This window comes from Myxine glutinosa, chromosome 2 (assembly GCF_964187855.1).
Source record: "Myxine glutinosa chromosome 2, kmMyxGlut1.1, whole genome shotgun sequence".
In the NCBI taxonomy this organism is placed as follows: Eukaryota; Metazoa; Chordata; class Myxini; order Myxiniformes; family Myxinidae; genus Myxine; species Myxine glutinosa.
In genome coordinates this window covers 150,883,499-150,908,993 of record NC_136262.1, presented here as the reverse complement: position 1 = coordinate 150,908,993, position 25,495 = coordinate 150,883,499, and the positions used below count along the sequence as shown (strand labels likewise).

Sequence of the window (25,495 nt, the reverse complement as noted above, 5' to 3'; positions counted from 1 at the left end):
CACCTGACACTCTCCTGTCTCCACCTGACACTCTCCTGTCTCCACCTGACACTCTCCTCTCTCCACCTAGCACTCCTCTCCTCTCCAAACCCTCACATCCCTCTCCTTTCCAATCCCTCACCTCTCCAATCCCTCACACTCCTCTCCTCTGCAATCCTTCACACGCCTCTCCAATCGCGCCTCACACTCCTCTCCAATCGCGCCTCACACTCCTCTCCAATCGCGCCTCACACTCCTCTCCAATCGTGCCTCACACTCCTCTCCAATCGTGCCTCACACTCCCCTCCAATCACTCCTCTCCAATCGTGCCTCACACTCCTCTCCAATCACGCCTCACACTCCTCTCCAATCGTGCCTCACACTCCTCTCCAATCGCGCCTCACACTCCTCTCCAATCGCGCCTCACTCGCCTCTCCAATCGGCTTTCCCCGTCTCGTTTCTCTCCTTTTTCTCCCGTCTCGTTCTTTTTCTTGCTCCAAATCGGCCCGTCGGAATCGGAAATCGGCCCGTCTCGCCCGTCGGCCCGTCGGAATCGGAAATCGGCCCGTCTTGCTTTTGTGCTTGTGCGTAAATAAATTGTGTTCATGACACCATTTCTGGTGTTGGGCTAGCGGCTAGGGTGCCGGCTTAGGATCCTGGGTTCGAATCTCGGTCGATCGCCGAATTAATGCCAGGGGGGTTGACTCAGCCTGTCATCCTTCCGAGGTCGGCTAATTGAGTACCAGTTCACTGGTAATTCCCTGTTTGTCGTTGAAGGCGGCAAAAAGGGTTGGCGTCAGGAAGGGCATCCGGCCGTAAAACATTGCTTCAAAAAGGGGACAAAAAAACAACAACTACCACGGTCCCCGAAAAGGCCAACCCCCGCTTTGCGGGGAAAAATGGCCTCTAAACGGTGGTTTTTACACCATTTCTGGATCTGATGACTTGCCAGTAACCATTTTGTAAAAATGAATGTGCAGCATCTAACTCAATATGTCGAAATGTCACACACATCCATGCCCGTGGGATTCCCACGGGTGACCCCGCAAGTTTGCATTGACGTTCGTCGATGGACTCGTTCGCCCGTCTCATTCGTTTTCTTGCTGCATCCTGTTCAAGTCTGCGTTCTTCATCGATCGTCTCATTCATTTTGGAAATAGAAGTTTCCACGCAGCGCATGAATTGTCACGATCCTCAAGAGGAATTTGTCTCGTAATCATCAAATGATAAATGGCAAGTAAATTATATTGTGGAAAATTAAAGATTTCAAATAAACCTATTTAAAGTGTATTCGCACATAACTAATTTTAAAAAACGAAGAAATATCTCTCGGTAATTTCCTGAAACATATTTTACTTCCGGCTAATAATGTTGAATTAAATAAAAACGAAGAAATATATGTCGGCATCATTGTTGACGTTTTTGTGACGACTGTCATCAAACGAAAAAGTAATATATCTTAACGGAAAAGCAAAAGCGAATTTTTAATATATATCGACACGTTGCCGTCGGTGTCATGTTGGGCGGTGTATGATACACCATGACGCGATTTTTAAAAATAAATCTCTGCATTTTCCCGCGTGTGTGGAATGTTCTAAATTATTGCTGACACCGAGTCCAAAACCATCGATAAAAATGAAATCATATGGTGAGTTAGATTGGAGATAAAGGCGTGAGAGAGACTCAATGGCCTTGAAGTTGAAGTTACAGGCGTTTGAGAATTCATTTCGTTCTATAAACGGCAACTTTCATTGGATTTCCTTCCCGTTTTTTTTCAACCGAGTCGAAAACTATGTTAGCGACTGTGAAAAATGAAATGATATATCGAATTTTTAATATGTATCGACACGTTGCCGTCGGTGTCATGTTAGGCGGTGTATGATACACCATGACGCGATTTTAAAAAATATATCTGCATTTTCCCGCGTGTGTGGAATGTTCTCAATTATTGCTGACACCGACTCTAAAACCATCGATAAAAATGAAATCATATGGTGAGTTAGATTGGAGATAAAGGCGTGAGAGAGACTCAATGGCCTTGAAGTTACAGGCATTTGAGAATTCATTTCGTTCTATAAACGGCAACTTTCATCGGATTTTCTTCTCGTTTTTTTTCAACCGAGTCTAAAACTATGTTAGCGACTGTGAAAAATGAAATGATATATCGAATTTAAAATAGATATCGACACATTGCCGTCGGTGTCATGTTGGGCGGTGTATGATACACCATGACGCGATTTTAAAAAATATATCTCTGCATATTCCCGCGTGTGTGGAATGTTTGTGGAAAATTAAAGATTTCAAATAAACCTATTTAAAGTGTATGCGCACATAACTAATAAAAAAAACGAAGAAATATCTCTCGGTAATTTCCTGAAACATATTTTACTTCCGGCTAATATGTTGAATGAAATAAAAACGAAGAAATATATGTCGGCATCATTGTTGACGTTTTTGTGACGACTATCATCAAACGAAATAGTAATATATCATAACGGAAAAGCAAAAGCGAATTTTTAATATATGTCGACACATTGCCGGCGGTGTCATGTTGGGCGGTGTATGATACACCATGACGCGATTTTAAAAAATATATCTCTGCATTTTCCCGCGTGTGTGGATTGTTCTCAATTATTGCTGACACCGAGTCTAAAAGTAAAACCATCGATAAAAATGAAATCATATGGTGAGTTAGATTGGAGATAAAGGCGTGAGAGAGACTCAATGGCCTTGAAGTTACAGGCCTTTGAGAATTCATTTCGTTCTATAAACGGCAACTTTCATCAGATTTTCTTCCCGTTTTTTTTCAACCGAGTCTAAAACTATGTTAGCGACTGTGAAAAATGAAATGATTTATCGAATTTGATTTGAAATAAAACTGGGGGAGAGCAAGACACCACGGGCCTACAAAACAGGACTCAAAGCTATGCGAGTTAATAAAATGGTGGATATTTGTTTATAGCCACTCCCAGAATGGGTGGAGCTATGGGTGGAGCTACTCTGCAAACCGAGTAAGCCACACCCCGGACAGACACCCAACAGATAGACAGACAGACAGACAGAATCATCTACGGCTATTATAATATAGATGAGAGAAAATAGTTGTTCAGGGGAGAGATTATACATTTCTAACCGCGTGATCGCGAACGAAGAACGAACGAACAAAAAGAACAACAAATAAACGAATAAGACCTGGGAAGGAAAAAATTTTTTGGGTTTTTTTTTTTTTTTGTGAGTACAGATATTAAACAAGGAGGTACGGGGTGAACGACTGGTATGGAACAGAGAACGAAAATAATTTCAGCGCATTCGACGAATCGCTGAGAGAAAAACAAACCACAAGGTCGGAGACGGTACGGTAGTCTAAGCCTACGAGTACTAGGCCGCAGAATACTCGATACCATTAACCGACGATTGTGTATACATGTACGAAAAATTAGCACCGAAAATTTTCCAAAAGATACGCTTTCGGTACATACACCGAAAGATAGATACAGTCTCGACAAAAACACAATTGAGAAATATCACTTAGCTTCGAAAGCGTGAGCGCATGGAGCAGCTTCGAAAAGATGTGACCTCGCCGTGATCTCATGACCTCACCACTTGTATGTGGTGAGGAGCTCAGGTGTGCCGAGGAAGGACTTCGCACGACGGAGGATGCCCAGTCGGCGACTGGCTTTGGAGGCCAGCTTGGAAATGTGGTTTTCCCAAGAAAGATCATGGCAGATAGTGAGACCCAAAAGCTTGAGCGACAGAACTTCTTGGAGAGGATTGTTGAGAAAGTAGATGGGAGGGTTGTCCAGTCGATCTTTTCGGAGAGACATAGTAAGAGTGTGAGATTTGTCAGGATTGAAAGACATGTTCCACTTGTTTGACCAGTCTGTGATTTTGTCCAAGTCTTCAGAGAGTGAGGAGGCTGCAGACTGCCGATCTGAGGGAAGAGGAATGGAGCGGCAGAGAGTGGAGTCATCAGCAAAGAGATAGAGAGGATTTTCAAGAGAGTCAGAGAGATCATTGATGAAGACCAGAAAAAGCACGGGGCCCAGAACACTGCCTTGGGGAACTCCAGCCTGAACAGGAAGAGGAGATGAGAGAAACCTATTCAGGGCCACACGTTGACGACGACTAGAGAGGACGTCCGCCAGCCATGCGTGGAGATTTCCATGGATACCAAAGGAGGAGAGTTTGGTGAGCAGAGCGGGGTGCCAGACCGTGTCGAAGGCACGTGATATGTCGAGGGAGACAGCTCTAATTTCCTGTTTGGCATTGAGGACCTCCATCCATTGTTGAGACAGCAGAAGCAGCATGTCCAGAGTAGAGTGAAGTGGCCATTTGGTTATGACAAACTTCCCTGCTAATGTCTGCTGCTCTTCTGCTCCAATCGGATCTTCTGATCATGTGCTTGTCAAAGTGGACATCTCTCTGGCCATTCTCAGAGAGCCTCCTCAGCGTCGACGAGTCTGTCATTTCACTCAGGCCGACTGGGACGGTCTTCAAGCAGCCATCAATCGTCTGGATTGGTCTCCCATCTCCACTGCCTCTGACATCAATTCTTCCTGGGAATTCTTCCAAAGCAAACTGCTCTCTCTCATGCACAGATTTATCCCATCTCGTCTTCAGTTGTCTTACCCTTCCTCCCGTCCATGGTACACTGAATCTTGTGGTGAGGCAGTTGCCCTGAAACAACTTGCCTTTGCCTCTTGGAAGGCTAATCCAACTGAAGGCAATCTCAGTTCCTTCCACCAAGCTCAGAACAAGTGTGTGTCTACCCTCAGGAGTGCCAGAAAGCACTATCTCTCCACACTCAAGAATGAATTCTCAAACCTGTCTCCTTCCTCAAAATCCTGGTGGCATCTGGTCAAATCCGTTTCTGGTGTTTGTTCCCCCTCCATCCCCTCCCTTAACTCAAATGGCCACACAGTTGACATCGCACGTGACAAAGCCGAATGCCTCGACTCTGTGTTTGCCTCAAAATCTTTAGTCCCAAACCCATCTCTCTCTGTTCCCACCTTTCCCAGTCGAACCCAACTGCTCCTGGACTCTGTGTCCTTCTCTCCTGACAAGGTGGAGGAGTTTTTGTCAAACCTCGACTCTGATTCTGCAACTGGACCAGACGGCATCAGCCCACGGGTCCTAAAATCCTGCTCTGCCACCCTATCTCACCCTCTCTCTGTTCTTTTCACCCTATCTTTTGCTCAAGGTCATCTGCCAGCATCCTGGAAATCAGCAAACATTACCGCTTTACACAAAAAAGGTGCAAAAACAGATCCTTGCAACTACAGACCAATCCGCCTGCTTCCAATTATCAGCAAAGTCATGGAATCCATCATTGCTTCGGATATGAAATCTTTCCTCTTCTCCAATGGCTTGATCTCTGATCATCAATTTAGTTTCAGACCAGGTCACTCTACTCTGGACATGCTGCTTCTGCTGTCTCAACAATGGATGGAGGTCCTCAATGCCAAACAGGAAATCAGAGCTGTCTCCCTTGACATATCACGTGCTTTCGATACGGTCTGGCACCCAGCTCTGCTCACCAAACTCTACTCCTATGGTATCCATGGAAATCTCCATGCATCTCCATGGAAATCTCCATGCATGGCTTGCAGACTTCCTCTCTGGTCATAGTCAACGTGTGGCCCTGAATGGATTTCTCTCATCTCCCCTTCCTGTTCAGGCTGGAGTTCCCCAAGGCAGTGTTCTGGGCCCTGTGCTTTTTCTGGTCTTTATCAATGATCTCTCCGACTCTCTGGAAAATCCTCTCTATATCTTTGCTGATGACTCCACTCTCTGCCGCTCCATGCCTCTTCCCTCAGATCGGCAGTCTGCAGCCTCCTCACTCTCTGAAGACCTGGACAAAATCACAGACTGGTCAAACAAGTGGAACATGTCTTTCAATCCTGACAAATCTCACACTCTTACTTTGTCTCTCCGAAAAGATCGACTGGACAACCCTCCCATCTACTTTCTCAACAATCCTCTCCAAGAAGTCCTGTCGCTCAAGCTTTTGGGTCTCACTATCTGCCATGATCTTTCCTGGGAAAACCATATTTCCAAGCTGGCCTCCAAAGCCAGTCGCCGACTGGGCATCCTCCGTCGTGCAAAGTCCTTCCTAGGCACACCTGAGCTCCTCACCACATACAAGGCTTTCATCCGCAGCTCAATGGAATACTGTTCTCCCCTATGGGCCGGTGCTGCTGCCTCACACCTGGCTCGGCTTCACGCTGTTGAAACCAAGGCTTTCAAAATCATTGGAATCTCCCGCGATGAAGCTATCTCTGAGGGCCTTTCACTCACTCACCACAGGCAGGTAGGTGGTCTTTCTGTCTTCTACCGACTCCTCTCTGGCCTTGCTCCCCCAGCTCTCTCTGTGCTCTGTCCCCCAAATATTCCGACAGGTCGCACAAGATCTGCCAGCAACCCTCTGATGGTTAAACTGCCGAAATCTTGGCTCTCTGCTCACCTTCACTCTTTCATGCCTCTTTTCTCCCGCCTCTGGAACAAACTCCCACACTCCCTTCAATCCCACTCCTCCCTCCAGGTCTTTAAAACAGCTGTTCACCACCATCTCTTATCTTCCCCCATCCAAAACCTTGATCTTTTCTACCCCCGCTAATTCACCCCAGATCCACCTTGTTTGAAATTCCAACTTCTTTCCTGGAAGTCCTGGCAGTGTCCATATGTTTTATACCTCTCCCACCGCCCCCTTCCCATGCCCCCCCCCCCAAAGCCCTCTCCCTCCCACAGATCTCTCGATGTCTCCATGTCTCTCGGTCCCTGCTCTCAAATGTTGTGTTTGTGTCCTTCCCCCTCTCTCCCCATCTTGTCTACTGCTCCTGATGTTATTTGTTTTATGTGTCGGTTTGTCTTTCTGTGTGTTTAATGTTCGCTCTTTCACGAGCCTCGATCTTGTATACAAAAATTTTTTTTTTTTTAAATATAATTCTGATTCTGATGTACCACACTCTGTTACAGAGCGTTGGTGGTGTTGAAGCACTTTCTTGGCCAGGGTTATACTAGGCGGTTTGCCGTTAGGCCGAAAAAAATATGTTGCTGGTCTCTGGTCAGACCAAAGTACCAGAATTGATGCGGTAATGCGGTTTTTTCATTTTTTTTATTTTTTTTTGAAAAGCATGCATTGCACATATAAATGTGTTTTTGTGTCCTCATGCCTTGCGGTTCTCCTCATCTGCCGTGGCGCTGTCCAGAGAAAAATTAAAGACAGCCAATGGGACTTGTAGGCCTTTTTGTAAGTAATGAACACAAGCTTAAGTTATTTTAAAATGTATATATTCTGAAAATTATTAAGTTCTTCAAGCATATTATAGACTGCCATTTCGTTCTCGAGATCGCCTCGCCGTACCGTCAAACATTCCAATGCGTCGATCGCGTCAACACTGCGCATGCGCAAGTGGTCTAACAGGCCGATTGTCTCCCACGATCTGTTCTCCCAGTCCACCAGGTTATCACAGACAGTTACAACTTCTTGACAAACGAGATAGGATGCAGGCCTAACTAACGAGACCACCCGCAGCTCTCTAGGCCTTCTGGTTCCTTCACACGAACCCGACAAAGAACGTCTTCGTTTCAATAGACAATATCCAGCCGATTGGATTCATGACGGCAGGGCACACAAACCTACTCATATCTTTGGAACGGCTAGTTGGATTTGGACAAAATAAAGGTAGTTTTGTAGGGGAGAACCGTGCGCGAACGTCGATACCAATGTCGACCCTCACAGACCCTTATTTCCCGAGATAGCGCGCCGGCCCGGCAACAACAGGCGCGCGCGCGCTGTTATAGGTACCGTTGGAAATTTGAAAAAAAAAATTGTTGAAGCGCAGGGTCAAAATCGATGCGCGCGCTGACCAGAGACAGGAAATATATTTTTCTCGGCCTTACCTTCCCAGCAGGAATTTGTAACTTGCTCAGGGTGCCGGCGATAGCTCACCTACTCTTCGCGAAGGACACTGGAATCTTTAACGTCCACCAACTAATGTGCCAGCAGAAGGATGCCAGCTTAACTTTCATCCGAGGGACGGGCACACACATTCACAAATCACCAGGATGACAGTTTATCGATTGGCCAAGATTCAAACTCAGACAGCTTAGAGGTGAGGATGCGAATGAAACAGTTTTACTCCCAAGGCGGCAACCCAAAAATTGGCGGTATTTTTGTCGTGTGCGGGATGAAGGAATGCGAAGCGTTTATCTGATCTGAACACACAGGTTTATTGTCCCCCGTCGCCCCGCGGAGCGAAAGGGGGACTATGGTTTTCCCCTCCGTCCGTGTGTCCGTCCGTCCCTCCGTGTGTGCGTGCGTGCGTGCGTAAGCGAAGGACCGCATTCGAATTTGGTGTGTGGGTGCAACCCACGTCAAAATCCAAGATGGCCGCCGCCATGTATGTCTGATGCCATGTATGTCTGATGCCATGTATGTCTGAACCTTGTGAGCTGAATATCTTGAAAAATAAGCGAAGTACCAACTTCTAATCTGGTGTGTGGGTGTATCTCGGCACAAGGAAGAACGCTGTTTAAAATTGGGTCGCCACGTCAAAATCCAAGATGGCCACCACCATATATATATCTGAACCTTGTGAGATGAATATCTTGAAAAATAAGCGAAGTACCAACTTCTAATTTGGTGTGTGGGTGTATCTAGGCATAAGGAAGAACGCTGTTTAAAATTGGGTCGCCACGTCAAAATCCAAGATGGCCGCTGCCATGTATGTCTGAACCTTGTGAGCTGAATATCTTGAAAAATAAGCGAAGTACCAACTTCTAATTTGGTGTGTGGGTGTATCTCGGCATAAGGAAGAACGCTATTGTAAATTGGGTCGCCACGTCAAAATCCAAGATGGCCGCCACCATATATATGTCTGAACCTTGTGAGCGAAATATCTTGAAAAATAAGCGAAGTACCAACTTATAATCTGGTGTGTGGGTGTATCTCGGCATAAGGAAGAACCCTATTGAAAATTGGGTCGCCACGTCAAAATCCAAGATGGCCGCCACCATATATATGTCTGAACCTTGTGAACGAAATATCTTGAAAAATAAGCGAAGTACCAACTTATAATCTGGTGTGTGGGTGTATCTACGCATAAGGGAGAACGCTATTCAAAATTGGGTCGCCACGTCAAAATCCAAGATGGCCGCCTTGCGTCTTCCACTTTGTCAACTCGCATCACTTCACCGACGGGGGACCTAGGCGTAACGCTTGTTCCTAAACCACAAACAAGTAAACAGTACAGTCAATTCAACAAATATGATTTCATGAAAATAAAGCAAGGGGTAAAATAAATGTTGAGGTAACCTAAAATTCTAACTGAGATGTACCTCCACACACGGACTAAAAAACAACAGACAAGGGGGACAATAATGAAATAAAGTCCCATCAGCTGCCCGTCACTCAGCTTTGTTTTCAAGTGGCCCTCTTCGTAGAGAGAGTGTGGCGATGGCTAAGTTATCTTGCGCCGGAGTGCACAAGATGTGGCCGAAGGCGCCAAGGGTGGCGAGGCGAGCAGACGAGACGGCCTCCTTTCTCCTCCACCGTATGGGGAAGCACACATGGCCTTCAGCTTCCTTGTGAGCCAACAATAATTGCAACTTCTTTTCAATCGCTGCAACAGAAACCCTCTCCTCTCATCCTGCACCAAATGACCAAGCCTTCTTGTCCAAAAAAAAAACCACACACACAGAAGCTTCTCGCTCTGACGTCACCCCCGGCCCTCTCGGCCAATCATGACCTTCAGAGGGCGTCGCCTGCTGGCTCTTTCTTCCACGCCCATCGTACCACTCTGGGGGCGTGGCCTTTTGCCGTAAGTGTTCATGTGGGCAGGCTTAGTTGCCGTGAGTGTTCATAGGGCCTGCGCTGGTTGTAATTGTTGTTTAAAGGTTTTCATGGCCGGCCGTGATAAATGTAAAACGTTTGGGAAAATCACATACTGGGGGAAACTAACCTTAATCCCTAACTAATTATCCCTGCTTCACCCCTCGTGTGAAGACACATAAACAATCTTAAGCTACAGTCTTCCTCCTTAAGTACATCGAGATTTCTCCTACGCGTCCACGGTCCATGCTATAATTTTGCAGTCCTACCTTTACTATGGATTTCCTTCATCTACCCTCATATATGATAAGATTTTATATATATATATATATATATATATATATATATATATATATATATATATATAAAGATCAACTTTCGACAAATCTTTGACAACTCCAACCTCCGCTGCACTATGTTGAAACCAAGAGTGCGACACAATTGACCTTAAAAAAAAAAAAATTTCAACCACAATTGTCCATTAAAATAATTTAAATTGATAGATTTTAACTTAAATTTGTCCTGTCATTGGGGATGGGTACTATTCATTGTTTTATAGCCTATTATACAAATTGATATCGTGCTTCAGTTTGCGCAAGGTCAACGTGTATTAACCAGGAGGATGGGGCTTCATGTATCGTTTGACACATGACTGATTTTCTTATTCTCTTTTCAAAATAGCTTGATCAATATATTTCCGACAGCAACTTCAAGAGAAGAGGCGAGAGATTTCACCAAAAAGGCAAGCACGGTTGCACGAGGAGGTCACTGCTTGTAAGAAAACGCCGACCCAAGTGCAAGAAATGAGAGAAATGAAGAAAGAGCTTGTTGCCTTGAGGAAGACTTTGGAGACTGAGAAGACAAAGGTAAGTTATCTCGTTCCATTAAGTCGTGACCAACTTCTGGTGTCATTCATGATTAGATGTCTTCCAAACATCCCTATCCTGCGCTGCTTCCTGAAGCTTTGGCAGAGACAGATTGGTTGCAACCTTTACCCCATCCATCCAGCGCGTACACGGCCTGCTTATTTATGTTCTTCCCTCAACCATAACGATCATGATTGACTTCTCCAGACGTTTTCTGTACGAATGATGTGTCCAAAGTTTGACGGTTTCTAATTTATCATCAGCACTTCTCATGCACATGGTGATCTAATTTCTTCAATCACTTATTTGTTTGTTAACTCAACTTGACTATGTCCAGCTGAGTTTTTGTCGACACCCAGTGTCCGTCGTCCATCGTCCGTCTGTCGTCTGTCTGTCTGTCTGTCTGTCGTCTGTAAACAATTCGACGTCTACGCTCTAAAAGTCACAAATATTGATTATATTTGATGAAACTTGTTATGCAGCATCTTTAAGACATAAACTAGTTTGGGATTGCATTTGGGCGTTGCATGCCCAAAAATGGGTGCGACAGGGCGGCCATATTGAAAAAATCAATTTTTGTCATATATTTTTAGCACATATAAACTATATAGTTTGTGGTTCTATTATGCATATTCTAACCATATTGATATAGACCAGTTGAGTTCAGGTTCCCTGGAACCTCTCTAGTTCTTCTTGCAGTCCATGGGAATTTTATTCGTCTGCAACACCACATTTCAACACTGTGAATCTTCTTCCTTTATTTCTTATTCACTGTCCACGACTCACTGCCATACATTCACTGTCAACTGGAAATACCAGAGCATTCACCATCTTCGTCTTGGTTTGTTTTGTCACATCTTCATCTTTCAACATCTTTGTCAATCCTGACATTGCTGTTCTCTCCAACGCTAACCGTCCATTAATTTATCCTCTGTTCTCTACCCACTTCAATCTTAAAACCCCGGAAGATGAAACTTTCCACTATTTCCATGTGATCGTCTCCCAATCTGAACACATAAATCTTCTCAGTTGATAAGATTTGGCTTTTTCAGGTGTTTTGCCTTTTCACTTTCCTTCTTCACTATCTGCAGCAGTTTCATCAAGTTCACTTTACTTTCTGCTAACAGAGTGGTGTCAACCCTGGTGTTGGGCTAGCGGCTAGGGTGACAGCTTAGGATCCAAGGATCCTGGGTTCGAATCCCGGTCAATCGCTGAATTAACGCCAGGGGGGTTGACAGCCTGTCATCCTTCCGAGGTTGGCAAATTGAGTACCAGTTCACTGGTAATTCCCTGTTTGTCGTTAAAGGCGGCAAAAAGGGTTGGCGGCAGGAAGGGCATCCGGCCGTAAAATATTGCTTCAAAAAGGGGACCAAAAAACAACAACAACCACGGTCCCCGAAAAGGCCAACCCCCGCGAATGGTGTCATCAGCGTAGCTTACATCGTTTATTAGTCCCCTACCGGTGTACACCGGAGGGGACTTTGGGTTTGCACTCCGTCCCTCCGTCTGTCAGTCTGTCAGTCTCTGTCCGTCCGTCAGTCCGTCAGTCTGTCAGTCCGTCACGCAAAGAACAGCTTTCCGGACTTTTTTTCTAAACTCTTCATGCTAATGATTTAAACCTTGGTACATGGTTTCCTCATGATAAGTTACAGTTCAAGTTCGAACGTCACGACGTTTCGATCATTTTTGACAAAGTTATGGCACTTTGAACTTTGGTAATTTCCCCAACAGTTTTCCGGACTATAATTTGTAGTGTGGTAAGTCAAAGCTGTTAATATTCCTTGTTTTAACTCCAATTTACATTGTTTCCACTTTTAGTGAGAAGTAGGGGTCTGTGCAACCATTCATGAACTTTATTTGGTGCAAATCGGATAATTTTTAGCCGAGTTACCTCAGACCGTGAGTTGGTAATTATATAATTCACACTGCCGGTAGGGGACATGTATTGCAGCGCAATACTCAGAATACTTGTTCATCTTCCTTCAATCCTGGCTCCAGCCTCTGCCATTGAAGTTTGATTTCCTCATGATGTACTCACTGTACAGATTGAAGAATAAGGGGAGAGGATGCACCCCTGTTAACGCCTCTTGCAATTCCAAACCATTCCGTGTCTCCTTACTCTGTTATTAGTCCCCTACCGGTGTACACCGGAGGGGACTATAGGTTTGCACTCCGTCCCTCCGTCTGTCAGCCTGTCCGTCCGTCACGCAAAGAACAGTTTTCCGGACTTTTTTTCTAAACTCTGAATGCTAATGATTTCAAACTTGGTACATGGTTTCCTCATGATAAGATACAGATCAAGTTCGAACTTCACGACGTTTCGATCATTTTTGACAAAGTTATGGCACTTTGAACTTTGGTAATTTCCCCAACAGTTTTCTGGACGACAGACTGTCGGTAGGGGACATGTATTGCAGCGCAATACTCAGAATGCTTGTTACGGCGGCAGCTTGTTTCGTGTGCAGGCTTCTTAACAGACAGATATATCAGGTGCTCTGACATTTCCGTTTCTCTCCGTATAACGTTGTATTTCAGCTTTGTAATACAACAACAAACAACAGGCATTTTAAGGCCATTTTCCCTGCAAGAGCGGGGGTTAGCCTTGCAGTCCCCATGACAATCTTCTCCATTTTGCCCTATTTTCTGCTTCTCCCCTTGTTAACCCCCTTTCCCGCATTTGTAATGTGATGCATAAAATGTGCTGCAACATTCTCACCAGCAAGTTTGTCTCATCATGCACCAATGGAACCCACCGTTCTAACCCCAGAAAACGGCCTCAATCTCACTAGTAATTTGTGGGGAATTGGGAGGCGGCATTATTCCCGACTTGTTCCATATAGTGTGCGTGAAGATGAGAGGGAACATGCTTCACTTGCATGGCTTGACTCCTTGCGGTTTGCCCTGAATTTGGAAAGGGAGGGGTTGACATCCTTGGCTATTTTGTCCATAGAATATTGTGCAAATAAATATATAAAACACTTCAAAATGCCATTTGCATCAATACCCCTCCCTTTAAAAATCCAGGGCTATAGTCTTCCTTAAAGCAACAAGCTCCTTCAAAGGCTAACCTTACAGAGCTTCTGATTTATGTTGAGTCATGAAGATTCCTTTTGAATTAACTTAATTTTTTTATTTTTTATTCTGTAACTTTGTGATTAAAGCATTTCCTCTTGAATACGCTTTACCTTGAATATGCCAGAGAAGTTTGATTTGTGCAGCTTGTAAAATGTGCTTTTTGAGTATTTGGAGTTGATGCCTTGTGTTCACTTACACTACCGGTCAAAAGTTTTTGAACACCTCAATTTTTCCAGTTTTTATTGAAATTTGCACAGTTTAATGTCTCAATGTACTCTGAAATTAAGCATAGAACAAATAAACAATTGGAGATAAAAAAGTAATCATAGAATCATTTTGTTTAACAAAATTTAATTTAAAATTTTGACTCAGCAAAGCAGCCACCTTTTGCAGATATAACCGCCGAACACACTCGTGGCCTTCTTTCTACAATGGAAATCAAATATTGTTCGGGAAGTTCTTCCCAACACTGTTGCAGACGTTCCCACAAATGTGTTGCACTTACTTGTAGGCTTCTTTGCTTTCACCCTTCTGTCCAGTTCATCCCAAACCAGCTCGATGGGGTTCAAGTCTGGAGACTGTGCTGGCCATTCCATGATTTGAAGCCTACCGTCTTGTTCTTTTCCTCGAAGGTAGTTTTGACATAGCCTGGAGGTGTGTTTAGGGTCATTATGTTGCTGTAGCATGAACCCATGACCAACGAGGCGTATACCAGAGGGTATTGCATGGCACTGCAAAATGCTGTGGTAGCCCTTTTGGTTCAGGGTGCCAGTCACTCTGTGCAAGTCGCCGACTCTGGATCCAGCAAAAGAGCCCCAGACCATCACGCTTCCTCCTCCATGTTTGACAGTTGGTGTCACACACTGAGGAACCATCCTTTCGCCTACTCGATGGCGTACAAAAACCCTGCGTGATGAACCAACAATTTCAAATTTTGATTCATCGGTCCATAAGACCTTCTTCCAGTCTTCAGTAGTCCACTGGCGGTGCTTCATGGCCCAGGCAAGCCTCTTTTTCTTCTTTTGTCATCTTAGCAATGGCTTTCTTACTTCCACTCGACCTGTCAAACCTGCAGCTCGAAGTCTTCTCTTCACAGTTGAAACTGAGACTTGCTTACTTCGACCAGTGTTAAGCTGTGCTTGAAGCTGTTGTCCTGTGAGCCGCCTATCACGCAAGCTGTTGACTCTCAGAAACTTGTCTTCTGATTCTGTTGTGGCTTTGGGTCTGCCAGACCTCTTCCTGTCAGAGTTTCTTCCAGTTTCCAATATACGACTTCCTGCAGTGCAATATTGTCCAAATAATGCTTCAGAGGATGTAGTGACAGTCTGTTCCAATCCTGCTTTTATACATACGGGGGGTTTGTAATCAAGTAATAGCAGAGATTGGGACACCTGTAGGAATTGTTTGCATCAACTTTCAAGGCTTAATTTACTTACATTGCTGCAGAACAGCTGTAAGTTGTTAACCCATTACTTGTTCCCTGAAGAAGGCCTTTTTTTTACAATATAACTGTGCAATTTACATTATTTTCCAGTTTTTGCTAACCTAAACTTTTTTTTATCCTCGAGCAGTTTACTGCTAAAGCCGCTGTCACACCTTGACGTTTTAGCCAGCGTATGCCGACGTATGAAAAATTTGGCTACGTTAAGAGCACGCTGAAGCACGCTGGCATACGTCGTAGTACGCCGAGCTCGTCGACAAATTTCGTGCATGCACAAAATTTGTCGACGTATGCCAGCATATGACTCACACCAGCACTCAATTTTGATACGTCGGCATACGCTGGCTAAATCGTCAAGGTGTGACAGGGGCTTTACCTTTGTACCATTTCAGGTTATTCACTGGACTTGAATTTCTTAAATTTCAATAAAAACTGGAAAAATTGAGGTGTTCAAAAACTTTGACCGGTGGTGTACACCAATTGAATAAAACGCAGCTTTACTAAAGGATGACACTACCTTTGTTTCCTATTAATGTGCTTCACATTAAGAAACAAGAAAGAGTAATCAGAGATTGCAGACTTTGGCCAGGACATGTTTTTAGTGGTTTTTAAGGCTTTTGTGTTAAAACAAATATGGTGATGAACCACGTGACCACCTTTAGAGGCCATTTTTAGAGACCAATGACTTCATTTTTCCCCCCACCAATTTATCCCTAGATGAAACACGAGTTGTTTGCCTATTTTTTCCACCAATTTATCTTGATCGGATGAAGTTTTGTACTTGTGGAATTATGACATCATAATGGAGGCACTTATGACATCATCATTAACATACTGTATATTATTCCCCATGGAGAGTTATTTACAATGAGCCATGTCTCAATTTTCTCTATGCAGTGCTTTCGGAGAGATAGAGGTGCATATTTTTTCTGTTTTTTCCAAGATGGCGCCCATACCACGTGACCTATGACGTCATAATTATCATTAAACATTATACAGGATGAGATGCACCTATGGTGAAAATTTCCTGTCAATCAGACCAACGGTTGCAGAGAAAATCATATTTTTTCTGTGCGGACAAACAGACAAACAAACAAATAAACAGACAGACAGACAGACAAACGGACTCAAATGGAATACCCTCTCCTCCGGCGAGGGTAACAAGAAAGAGCACTCAGAGATTGCAGACCCTCGCCAGGACATGTTTGTGTGGTGTATTTTGTGTGGTGTTTATTAGCTGCTTTGTTTGTGTGGTTTATTGACAACATAGATTTATGTTCAATCCAACATGGCTGTGGAACCACGTGACCAATGACGTCAATTTAATTCTCCTGTACAATCTTTGTGTCGATCATGCTCAATAAATTTCAAACTCATCTGTTCAAGCATTCTACTTGTCTAATTCTAACGTCATAATTATGGCACCGATGACATCATCATGAATATAATTATGTTGTTCCCCATGGGGAGTACTTGACAATGAGCCATGTTTCAAATTTTTTCCATGGAGGGGTTTTGGAGGTATAGAGGTGCAAAGGTTTTTTTTAACTCAACTGGATTATGTCCAGCTGAGTTTTTGTCGTCGTCCGTCTGTCGTCTGTCTGTCTGTCTGTCTGTCTGCCTGTCGTCTGTAAACAATTCGACGTCTACGCTCTAAAAGTCACAAATATTGATTATATTTGATGAAACTTGTTATGCAGCATCTTTAAGACATAAACTAGTTTGGGATTGCATTTGGGCGTTGCACGCCCCAAAATGGGCGCGGCAGGGCGGCCATATTGAAAAATCGATTTTTGTCATATTTTTAGCACATATAAACTATATAGTTTGTGGTTGTATTATGCATATTCTAACCATATTGATATGGACCAGTTGAGTTCAGGTTCCCTGGAACCTCTAGTTTATTTTTATTTTTATTTCAAAGTTTTTGCACCTCTATCTTCGGACAGTTTGGGGACGTAGCAACTGAGAACCTGTGTACGCATTTGTGCAAGAGTGTTTTGTTTTGTATTTTTTTTTCTCTCCAGGGAGCTGCAAATGCTTCATTCATGACATTGCAAGTTAATTCTGTTGAACCTTTTGCTTTTTTGCCAACACTTCGTTCTTTAGTAACCAAAGCCTTTTTCTAACAGCAGCAGCACAATCAGTATGCAAAAACCCAGGAAAAAAGTGAGGACATATTGAGAGGTAGTTCCCAACCAACTGACATTACAAAACATGCAGACAACAGTGATGGTATGTGACTCCCTCCTCACTTTCCCCCTCTCCTTTTCCCATACCCTCCTCTTCTCACCTCTCGCTCCTCCTTCTTCTTCTTCCTCCGCTCCACTTCTTCTTCTCCTCCTCACTGCCCATCTTCTCCTAAGGCCACCTCCATCTCTTACTAAACCTCCCCTGCTCCCATTTCTCTCATTCTTAACCTCTCCCTCACCCACCCCACCCTTCCAAATGTGCAATTTTTGATGTCTCAACAGTTGTTCTGACATTCCTCATATGACTGTGGATTTGAAATGTACATATGTGAATTTGATTTCTCAAGGGTTTGTCACATGATTGAAATTCTTATGTTTGCCATATCAGTTACTCTTCTTCCTATATTCGCTGTTATTTATCAGATATATTTCTGAAGAGTGCAGTATGTTGTCCCTTGCTGTGTTTGCAAACCAGCACACTCGTCTTCTGTTCTTATCATGATGGGCAAGCAGAGCGGATGCACAAAGTGGAGGATGAACGCGATGAGGCAAGGAAGCAGTTGGAGAATATGCATCGTGAGCTGCAAAATGCAGACCAGCACTATCGCCATCAGTTTCGACAGCTTAAGACCCAGTGGAAAGGTATGCAAAATCTCAATTTAACGACTTGGACTGTGATTTATAATTGCTTGGGTTACTTTTTGTCTTGAGAAAATACTTATTGACCTTCCCCCTCCCCACAACATATTTAATTGTTTCAGACAAAATATGAATGTGGAGATGTTTAATTGTACAGCTGTCATTGTGCATAAATCTGGCAGCATGGACAAAATTTTGGAATAGTTGAAAAGGAGCTTAATAAAGTATAGCACCACTCCATGGTACTCTTTACATTGTGTTTCAATTGAATCTGCAGAAAAAAGTTAGGAACATTTTGCTGCTCGATTGCGCAAACGTTTTTATTTTTTATTTTTACTCACACTGCAGGGGTTGTTTATCGCCACCAAAGGTGGCACAGGTTTTCACCCCTGTCTGGCTATTTGTTTGTTTGTCTGTCTGTGAGCAGGATATCTCAAAAGGTGGTGGACTAATTCAGATGAAATTTGGTGGACTCGTTGGGTGTGTGACAAGGATGAATGGATTAAATTTTGGTGAAGATCCGAATCCAGATACAGATACTATAATTTTTTAAGTGAGTTCACAATTGAGAGATGGGGCCAAGCACAATATATAGTTGCACAATATCTAAAAAAGTTGTGGACGGGTTATGACAAAACTTGATGGATGAGTTGGGTGGGCGACAAGAACAAGCCGATTACATTTTGGTTATGGAATTCCGGATCCAGTTCCAGCCTATCAGTGGATACGAAACGTAAACTGTTCAGCCTGGCTGAACTCTACTGAATGCTGAACTTGTTTGGGTTGCCGGCGGTATGAGCTCGACCGAGTGCCATTCAAGTTTTTTCATGCAGAACGCACCGGAGACCTTTTTACTTATGTTTGGCCGTGATTAATTTTTGTTACCACGGAAACTTGTGAACCACTGAATGGATTTTACCGAACTTGATACAAAGGTTTATTATGATGCAAATATGAACTGATTCGATTTTGAGTTCAAAAGGGCAAAGGTCATGTGACCTTTTGCTGAAAGTTGGAAATTTTTGTTACCGCAATAACTTGTGAACCACTGAGGGGGTTTTTTTTTTTTTTTTTGTTTTTTTTGTATACTGAATCGAGGCTCGTGAAAGAGCTAACATTTACTTCACAAACAAATCAACCAGACAAACAAAATATATAAAAAGAGGGAGCGGAAAACAAGATGGGGAGAGAAGGGGAAGCACACAAACACCACATTTGAGAGCAGGGAGATGTATGGAAGGGAGAGGGCTTGGGGGGAGGAGGCTTGGGAATGGGGGGGGGGGGGGGGAGGGAGAAGTATAAAACACAAGGACACCAAGGACTTCCAGGACAGAAGTTGGTATTTCAAAAAAGTGGAATTGGGGTGAAATTAGCAGGGGTAGAAAAGATCAAGGTTTTGGATGGGGGAAGATAAGAGATGGTGGTGAACAGCTGTTTTAAAGACCTGGAGGGTGGAGTGGGATTGAAGAGAGTGAGGGAGTTTGTTCCAGAGGTGGGAGAAAAGAGGAATGAAGGAGTGAAGGTGAGCAGAGAGTCTTGATTTTGGCAGTTTGACCATAAGAGGGTTGCAGGCAGATCTTGTGCGACCTGTAGGAATATTTGCGGGACAGAGCCCAGAGAGAGCTGGGGGGGCAAGGCCAGAGAGGAGTCGGTAGAAGACGGGTTTTGTACAAACTTGCAATAACTATGGATTGTAAGAGTGTACAAAGATGAACTCATTAAATTTGGGTTCAAAAGGTCAAAGACCTATGGTCAAGTGCCCTTTAATTGAAAATCTGTGTTGTTGCAATAACTTATGAACCGCTCGAGATTTCGACCATAACTCGACACTTGTGGACTGTACTACAAAGATGAACTGATTCAATTTTAGATTGAAAAGGTCAAAGGTCATTCATTTTGCAGCCCATAGCTAAGTTAGGAGCATCTGATGTTCTCTCTTGTACTTACGTCTTTCTCTCTCAAGGGGCCTTCACTTTTTCATGTGACCTTTAATTGAGATACAATGTAACATTAGGTTGACACCCAACATGAACAGAGGCATATACACTACATGACCAAAAGCATGTGGACACCCGAACATCAAACATCTCATTCCAAAATCATGGGCCACTGTTTCAGAGTCCAATGGCGGCGAGTTTTGCACCACTCCAGCCGATGCTTGGCATTGCACATGGTGATCTTAGGCTTGTGTGCGGTTGCTCGACCATGGAAACCCATTTCATGACATGGAATTTTCATGCCCCCTGGATCCGCCAGTGATAAGATGCTGCATCAACGGCGGTAAACTTCCAGAATTGTTTTTTTTCTACAACCTTTAAAATATTTATTTTATTTCATTTTAAGTATGCACTTGGAACGCAAATTGCCTTTTCCCACTTTCCATTATTTCAAAAACCTTTCATTTAGCAGTACGTACTGAGACAAAATCTTACAGCATTTTATGTCATTACGACCAATCAAATTTGCCGCAGACACGCCCGTATCGTGTTCATTTTGGATGTTTTTTGTTGTCTTTGAATCATGAAACGTCACAGGAAATTGTGAAATTTGTATGTTTACCCTCGCCAAAGGAGAGGGTATTGCATTTGAGTCCGTTTGTCTGTTTCTCTGTCTGTCTGTCTTTTTGTTTGTTTGTCCGCACAGAATAAATATGCTTTTCTCTGCAACCGTTGGTCCGATTGACAGGAGATTTTCACCATAGGTGCACCTCCTAATGAAGAATATTTTAATGATGATTATGATGTCGTAGGTCACGTGGTACGGGCACAATCTTGGAAAAACTTTGCACCTCTATATCTCCAAAAGTGCTGCATAGGAAAAAAATTGCGACATGGCTCATTGTAAAGAACTCTCCACGGGGAATAACACATGTTAATGATGGTCTCTCATATGAGCCTCAATTTTGTATACAGAAAAAGACAAAAAATAAAAGTCATTAAAATCCATTATGACGGAAAGAGGATTGACGAGAAGAGGAAGAAGAAGTTCAAGGAGTGGCAGAAGGTGAAGGGTACGGGGGCAGAAGAGGCAGAGCATGAAAGTTATAAGGCAGCCAAGAATGCTGTAAAGAAAGAGGTAGCAAAGGCGCAGGAGGCATGTAGGAAAATGTTCGGAGAACGCTTGGATTCGGAAGAGGGTCAGACAGCGGTATTCAGGATTGCAAAGCAGATAGCGAAAGAGAGGTGTGATGTGATGGGAGTGAGTTTCTTGAAGGATGAAGTGGGACAAATCGTTGTGGACCCAAATTGAATTAAAGGAAGATGGAAGAGATATATGGAAATGCTGTTGAATGCAGAGAATGAATGGGATGGCAACATAGAGAGTAACCCAGTTTTAGGACCAGCAGAGAAGATAACTGAGAAGGAAGTTGAGGAAGCGATAAAAGCAATGAAGAGTAGAAAAGCGGGAGGGACGACGGGAGTTGTGGGAGATATGTTGAAGGCAGCGGGAAGTTTTGGTGTGAAGTGAACGACAGAGATCTGTAATCTGGTGGTGAAAGAAGGCCGCATTCCAGTGGATTGGGAACTGAGTACCCTTGTCCCTCTATACAAGGGGAAAGGTGACCCTCTGGATTCTGGATCGTATGGAGCGATAAAGTTATAAGAGCATGGAATGAAGGTATTGGAAAGGGTGCTGGAGAAGAGGATAAGGAAGAAAGTGAAGTTAAGTAAAGTTAGGTTCGGTGACCAAAATAGTTAGGTAAAGCATGTGGTGAGGTGGAAAGAACTGGGAAATGGCCGTGTGCTGTGTGCGGGAAGGGTGTCGGAGTGAACTCCATTCAATGGACAATGTGCGCTGAGTGGGTTCATCAAAAATGTAGTGGTTTGAGAGGGTCATTAACCAGTGTGGCAGCTACATTCAAGTGTAAGGTGTGCACAGAGGGAGCTGCAGATGGAGGAAATGTTGAGTTGGATCTTGGAGACGGTGTGAAGCTGGAAGGTGTGAAAACATTTTGCTACCTAGGAAACATGCTGAATGGAGAAGGTGGATCAGACTCAGCAACGGTTGCTCGAGTGAGATGTGCATGGAAGAAGTTTCGCGAACTGAGTGGCATGCTGACAAGGAGGGGAGTGTCGTTGAAGCTGAAGGGAAAAGTGTATGCTGCATGTGTGAGAAGTGTTATAATTTATGGGAGCGAGACATGGGTAATGAACGTAGAGCAGCAACGAAGGCTGGAAAGGGTGGAAATGCGAATGGTTCGTTGGATGTGTGGAGTGTCATTGAGAGACAGGAAGACAAATAATGAATTGCGAAAGATGATGGGAATAGAGCCTGTGATGGATGCTGTGAAGAGAAACAGGTTGAGATGGTTTGGTCATGTGTTGAGGAAGGATGAAGGTGACTGGGTTGAGAAGAGTGATGGAAAGGAATGTAGAAGGAAGTAGAGGACAGGGAAGACCGAGAAAGACATGGTTCAAGGTGGTGGAAGAAGACGTGCGGGCAAGGGAGTTAACAAGGGGAGATGTAGAAAATAGGGCAAAATGGAGAAGATTGCCATGGGGACCGCAAGGCTAACCCCCGCTCTAGCAGGGAAAATGGCCTTAAAATGCCTGTTGTGTTGTATGATGTCATAAATCCACAAGTACAAAACTTCATCCGATCAAGATGAAATTTCTTGAGCGTCATCTATGGATAAATTGGTGGAGAAAGAAAAAGATGATGTCATTGGTCGCGTGGTTTGTCCGCCATATTGTTTTGACACAAAAGCCTTAAAAACCACTAAAAACGCATCCTGGTGAGGGTCTGCAATCTCTGATTGCTCTTTCTCTGTGTCTGCATTTCTTTTCTTTATCTGTCCTATCTTGATCCTTCTCTTTAATATATATATATTTTTCTTTGTACAAAATGTGTTCTTCTCTATTATTGTGAGTGCTGTCAGGACGGCGTCGAGGTATGCACACCCACCTCTGATCTGTCCACCCTGGGTTTGAATCCGACCCAGCTATAAACTGTCGACCTGGTGTTTCACAGGCAAGGTGATTCATCAATGTGCCATCCCTCGGATTGATGTGAAACTGGGTGTCATGTCTACCGGCATTATTTGGTGGACATTAAAGATCCCATGGTGTCCTTTGCAGAGGACTAGGCGAGCTATAGCTGGCACCAAGGCCAAATAAAAAAATTTCTGCCCTAACTAGTCCAACGTCAGGTATGGCCAACTGGTTCGTGAAGACTCGGTTCAATCTTCCCCTGGCCGATCCCACAAGAAAAGATGGATTAATAATGGCCGTTAAAAGAAGAAGAAATAATGGTTCAGCTTCAGGAGAGCATTTATTTTCCCCCTTTTACTTAGCCCTACCACTGCCAGTTCTGAATTTAGTGGAGAGGCCGAAGTGGCTTTCCTATGCCTGAAGCCCTGAACATTTGCATTACATGTGGAAATTGTTTTTAAATTGATGTTCACCTGCATGTTTGTAATTGTGTTGCATGTGTTGGCCACAGCGGAACAGGAATTGGCCTTGCAGAAGTTGCAAAAAGAAAAAGTCGAGTTGGAAGAGCGGCTTTGTCGAGCAGAGGAGGAACACGCTAACAGGTAAATTGAAAGTGTCTGTGTGTGTCGTCTGTGTCTGTAGGATTTGTTTAATGTCGGGATACGCTCCTGGCAGTGAAGCAAGGGAACACACCGAGTGCTTGACCATGCTAGCGAACTGAGCCGCAAGGCAACATTTAGAATCGGTGGATGGTAGGGGATGGAAGCCAGGGCGGTTGGGCAGTTGCTGCCGAGACATCTGTGGGGCACAAACTTGCATTCAACTTGACCAAAATTGTTAGCCTTCCATGGTTCTTGCTCTTATTAGTCCCCTACTGGTGTACACCAGAGGGGACTATAGGTTTGCACTCTGTCCCTCCGTCTGTCAGCCTGTCAGCCTGTCAGCCTGTCAGTCTGTCAGTCTGTCCGTCCGTCACACAAAGAACAGTTTTCCGGACTTTTTTTTCTAAACTCTTAATGCTAATGATTTCAAATTTGGCACATGGTTTCCTCATGATAAGTTACAGATCAAGTTCGAACTTCACGACGTTTCGATCATTTTTGACAAAGTTATGGCACTTTGAACTTTGGTAATTTCCCCAACAGTTTTCTGGACGACAGACTGCCGGTAGGGGACATGTATTGCAGCGCAATACTCAGAATGCTTGTTGCTTCTAGTTACATCTGCCACCGAAGGTGGATGGAGGTTATAACTCTCTGAGGCGAAAGACCTTCAGGGACTGCACCTCTTCCAGTAACTGTCAAATTAAGTGGAATGGATATTTGATCGCTGATCCTTGTGGAGTTGAGAGCATGTGACTTGCTGGCATTGAATGCTGTGCTCCAAAGTCACTGACCGACAACTTATCCTGTCCTGGTCTGATTTACCCACTTCACAAGTCATCACTACCACCTCCTGGTAAACTGTTGATTCCATGATATCCCATTGCTGTCTGTGTTTATCGGCTGTTCACTGACATATCTATGAGTTTAATGTATTAACTGTTGCAAATTAATTAAAGCACATGCTAACTCACACCTGTATATTCAGTGTTCGTGAATACGAATTGTGATCAGGAATTGGGATGACATAAAAATAATAATAGAGCTCTCTCTTACAAGGCATCAAGCCTGTACAATGGTTGCCAACATATGGTTGCTTGTCCATGCTCCATCCTTAAATTCTGAGTGTCAAGGCAGGAAGCAGCACATGCTGTTTAAAGTCTTTGGTATGGCTCAGCCTTGGTTTGAACCGCCAATCTCCCAAATTCAGAGCCGATGCTCTAACCATTACTTGTGTAATTTTTATTCTTTGCAGAGTGACGCAGAATCAAGAAGAGAGGGAGAAATTAAAATTACAATATTTGCATGCCGCACAAGCCATATCTGGTAAGTTCATCAGCAGTTCTTGATTTATTTGTGGCATTTTCTCCACCATTGAGTTCTGAACTAGTTTGGGCCAAATTTGTCACATCTCAACTTTCCAGAACTATCTGTTTCTGAATCGCAAAAGTACATGTTGGAACATCCTTGCTCAGGCTTCTCGTAATGAGTTTTGTGCGAGCTTAAACTATTGGAATTAGTGCTGCTATTGAACTTCCTGCTGGAGACGAGGCATATTAAAAAAAAAAAAAAAACCACCTTTAGAGGCCATTTTTCCCCGCAAGCGGGGGTTGGCCTTTTTCGGGAACTGTGGTTGTTGTTGTTTTTCGGTCCCCTTTTTGAAGCAATGTTTTACGGCCGGATGCCCTTCCTGACGCCAACCCTTTTTGCCGCCTTTAACGACAAGCAGGGAATTACCAGTGAACTGGTACTCAATTAGCCGACCTCGGAAGGATGAGCAGGCTGAGTCAACCCCCCTGGCGTTAATTCAGCGATTGACCGGGATTCGAACCCAGGATCCTAGGATCCTAAGCCGGCACCCTAGCCGCTAGCCCAACACCAGGGACTCAAGACGAGGCATATTAGATGTACCAAATTCAATTTAGGATTTTATGTGGT

The 25,495-nt window shown here is 43.9% G+C and overlaps 1 protein-coding gene across 8 annotated transcripts in view; it reads left to right on the top strand.

Annotated features, from left to right (window-relative positions):
• Nucleotides 1–25,495, top strand: part of LOC137421178 (centrosomal protein of 152 kDa) — a 163,728-nt gene that overhangs the window by 103,448 nt on the left and 34,785 nt on the right. For 5 of the 8 annotated variants that reach the window (XM_078771817.1, XM_078771819.1, XM_078771816.1 and 2 more), the window contains 5 exons: nucleotides 10,516–10,677; nucleotides 17,329–17,428; nucleotides 17,899–18,027; nucleotides 23,467–23,557; nucleotides 24,813–24,883. In XM_078771817.1, the coding sequence (XP_078627943.1) occupies nucleotides 10,516–10,677; nucleotides 17,329–17,428; nucleotides 17,899–18,027; nucleotides 23,467–23,557; nucleotides 24,813–24,883 (553 nt within the window). Of the gene's footprint in view, nucleotides 1–10,515; nucleotides 10,678–17,325; nucleotides 17,429–17,895; nucleotides 18,028–23,466; nucleotides 23,558–24,812; nucleotides 24,884–25,495 lie in introns of all 8 variants that reach the window. The other 3 variants (XM_078771814.1, XM_078771813.1, XM_078771812.1) reach the window with 3 other exon arrangements.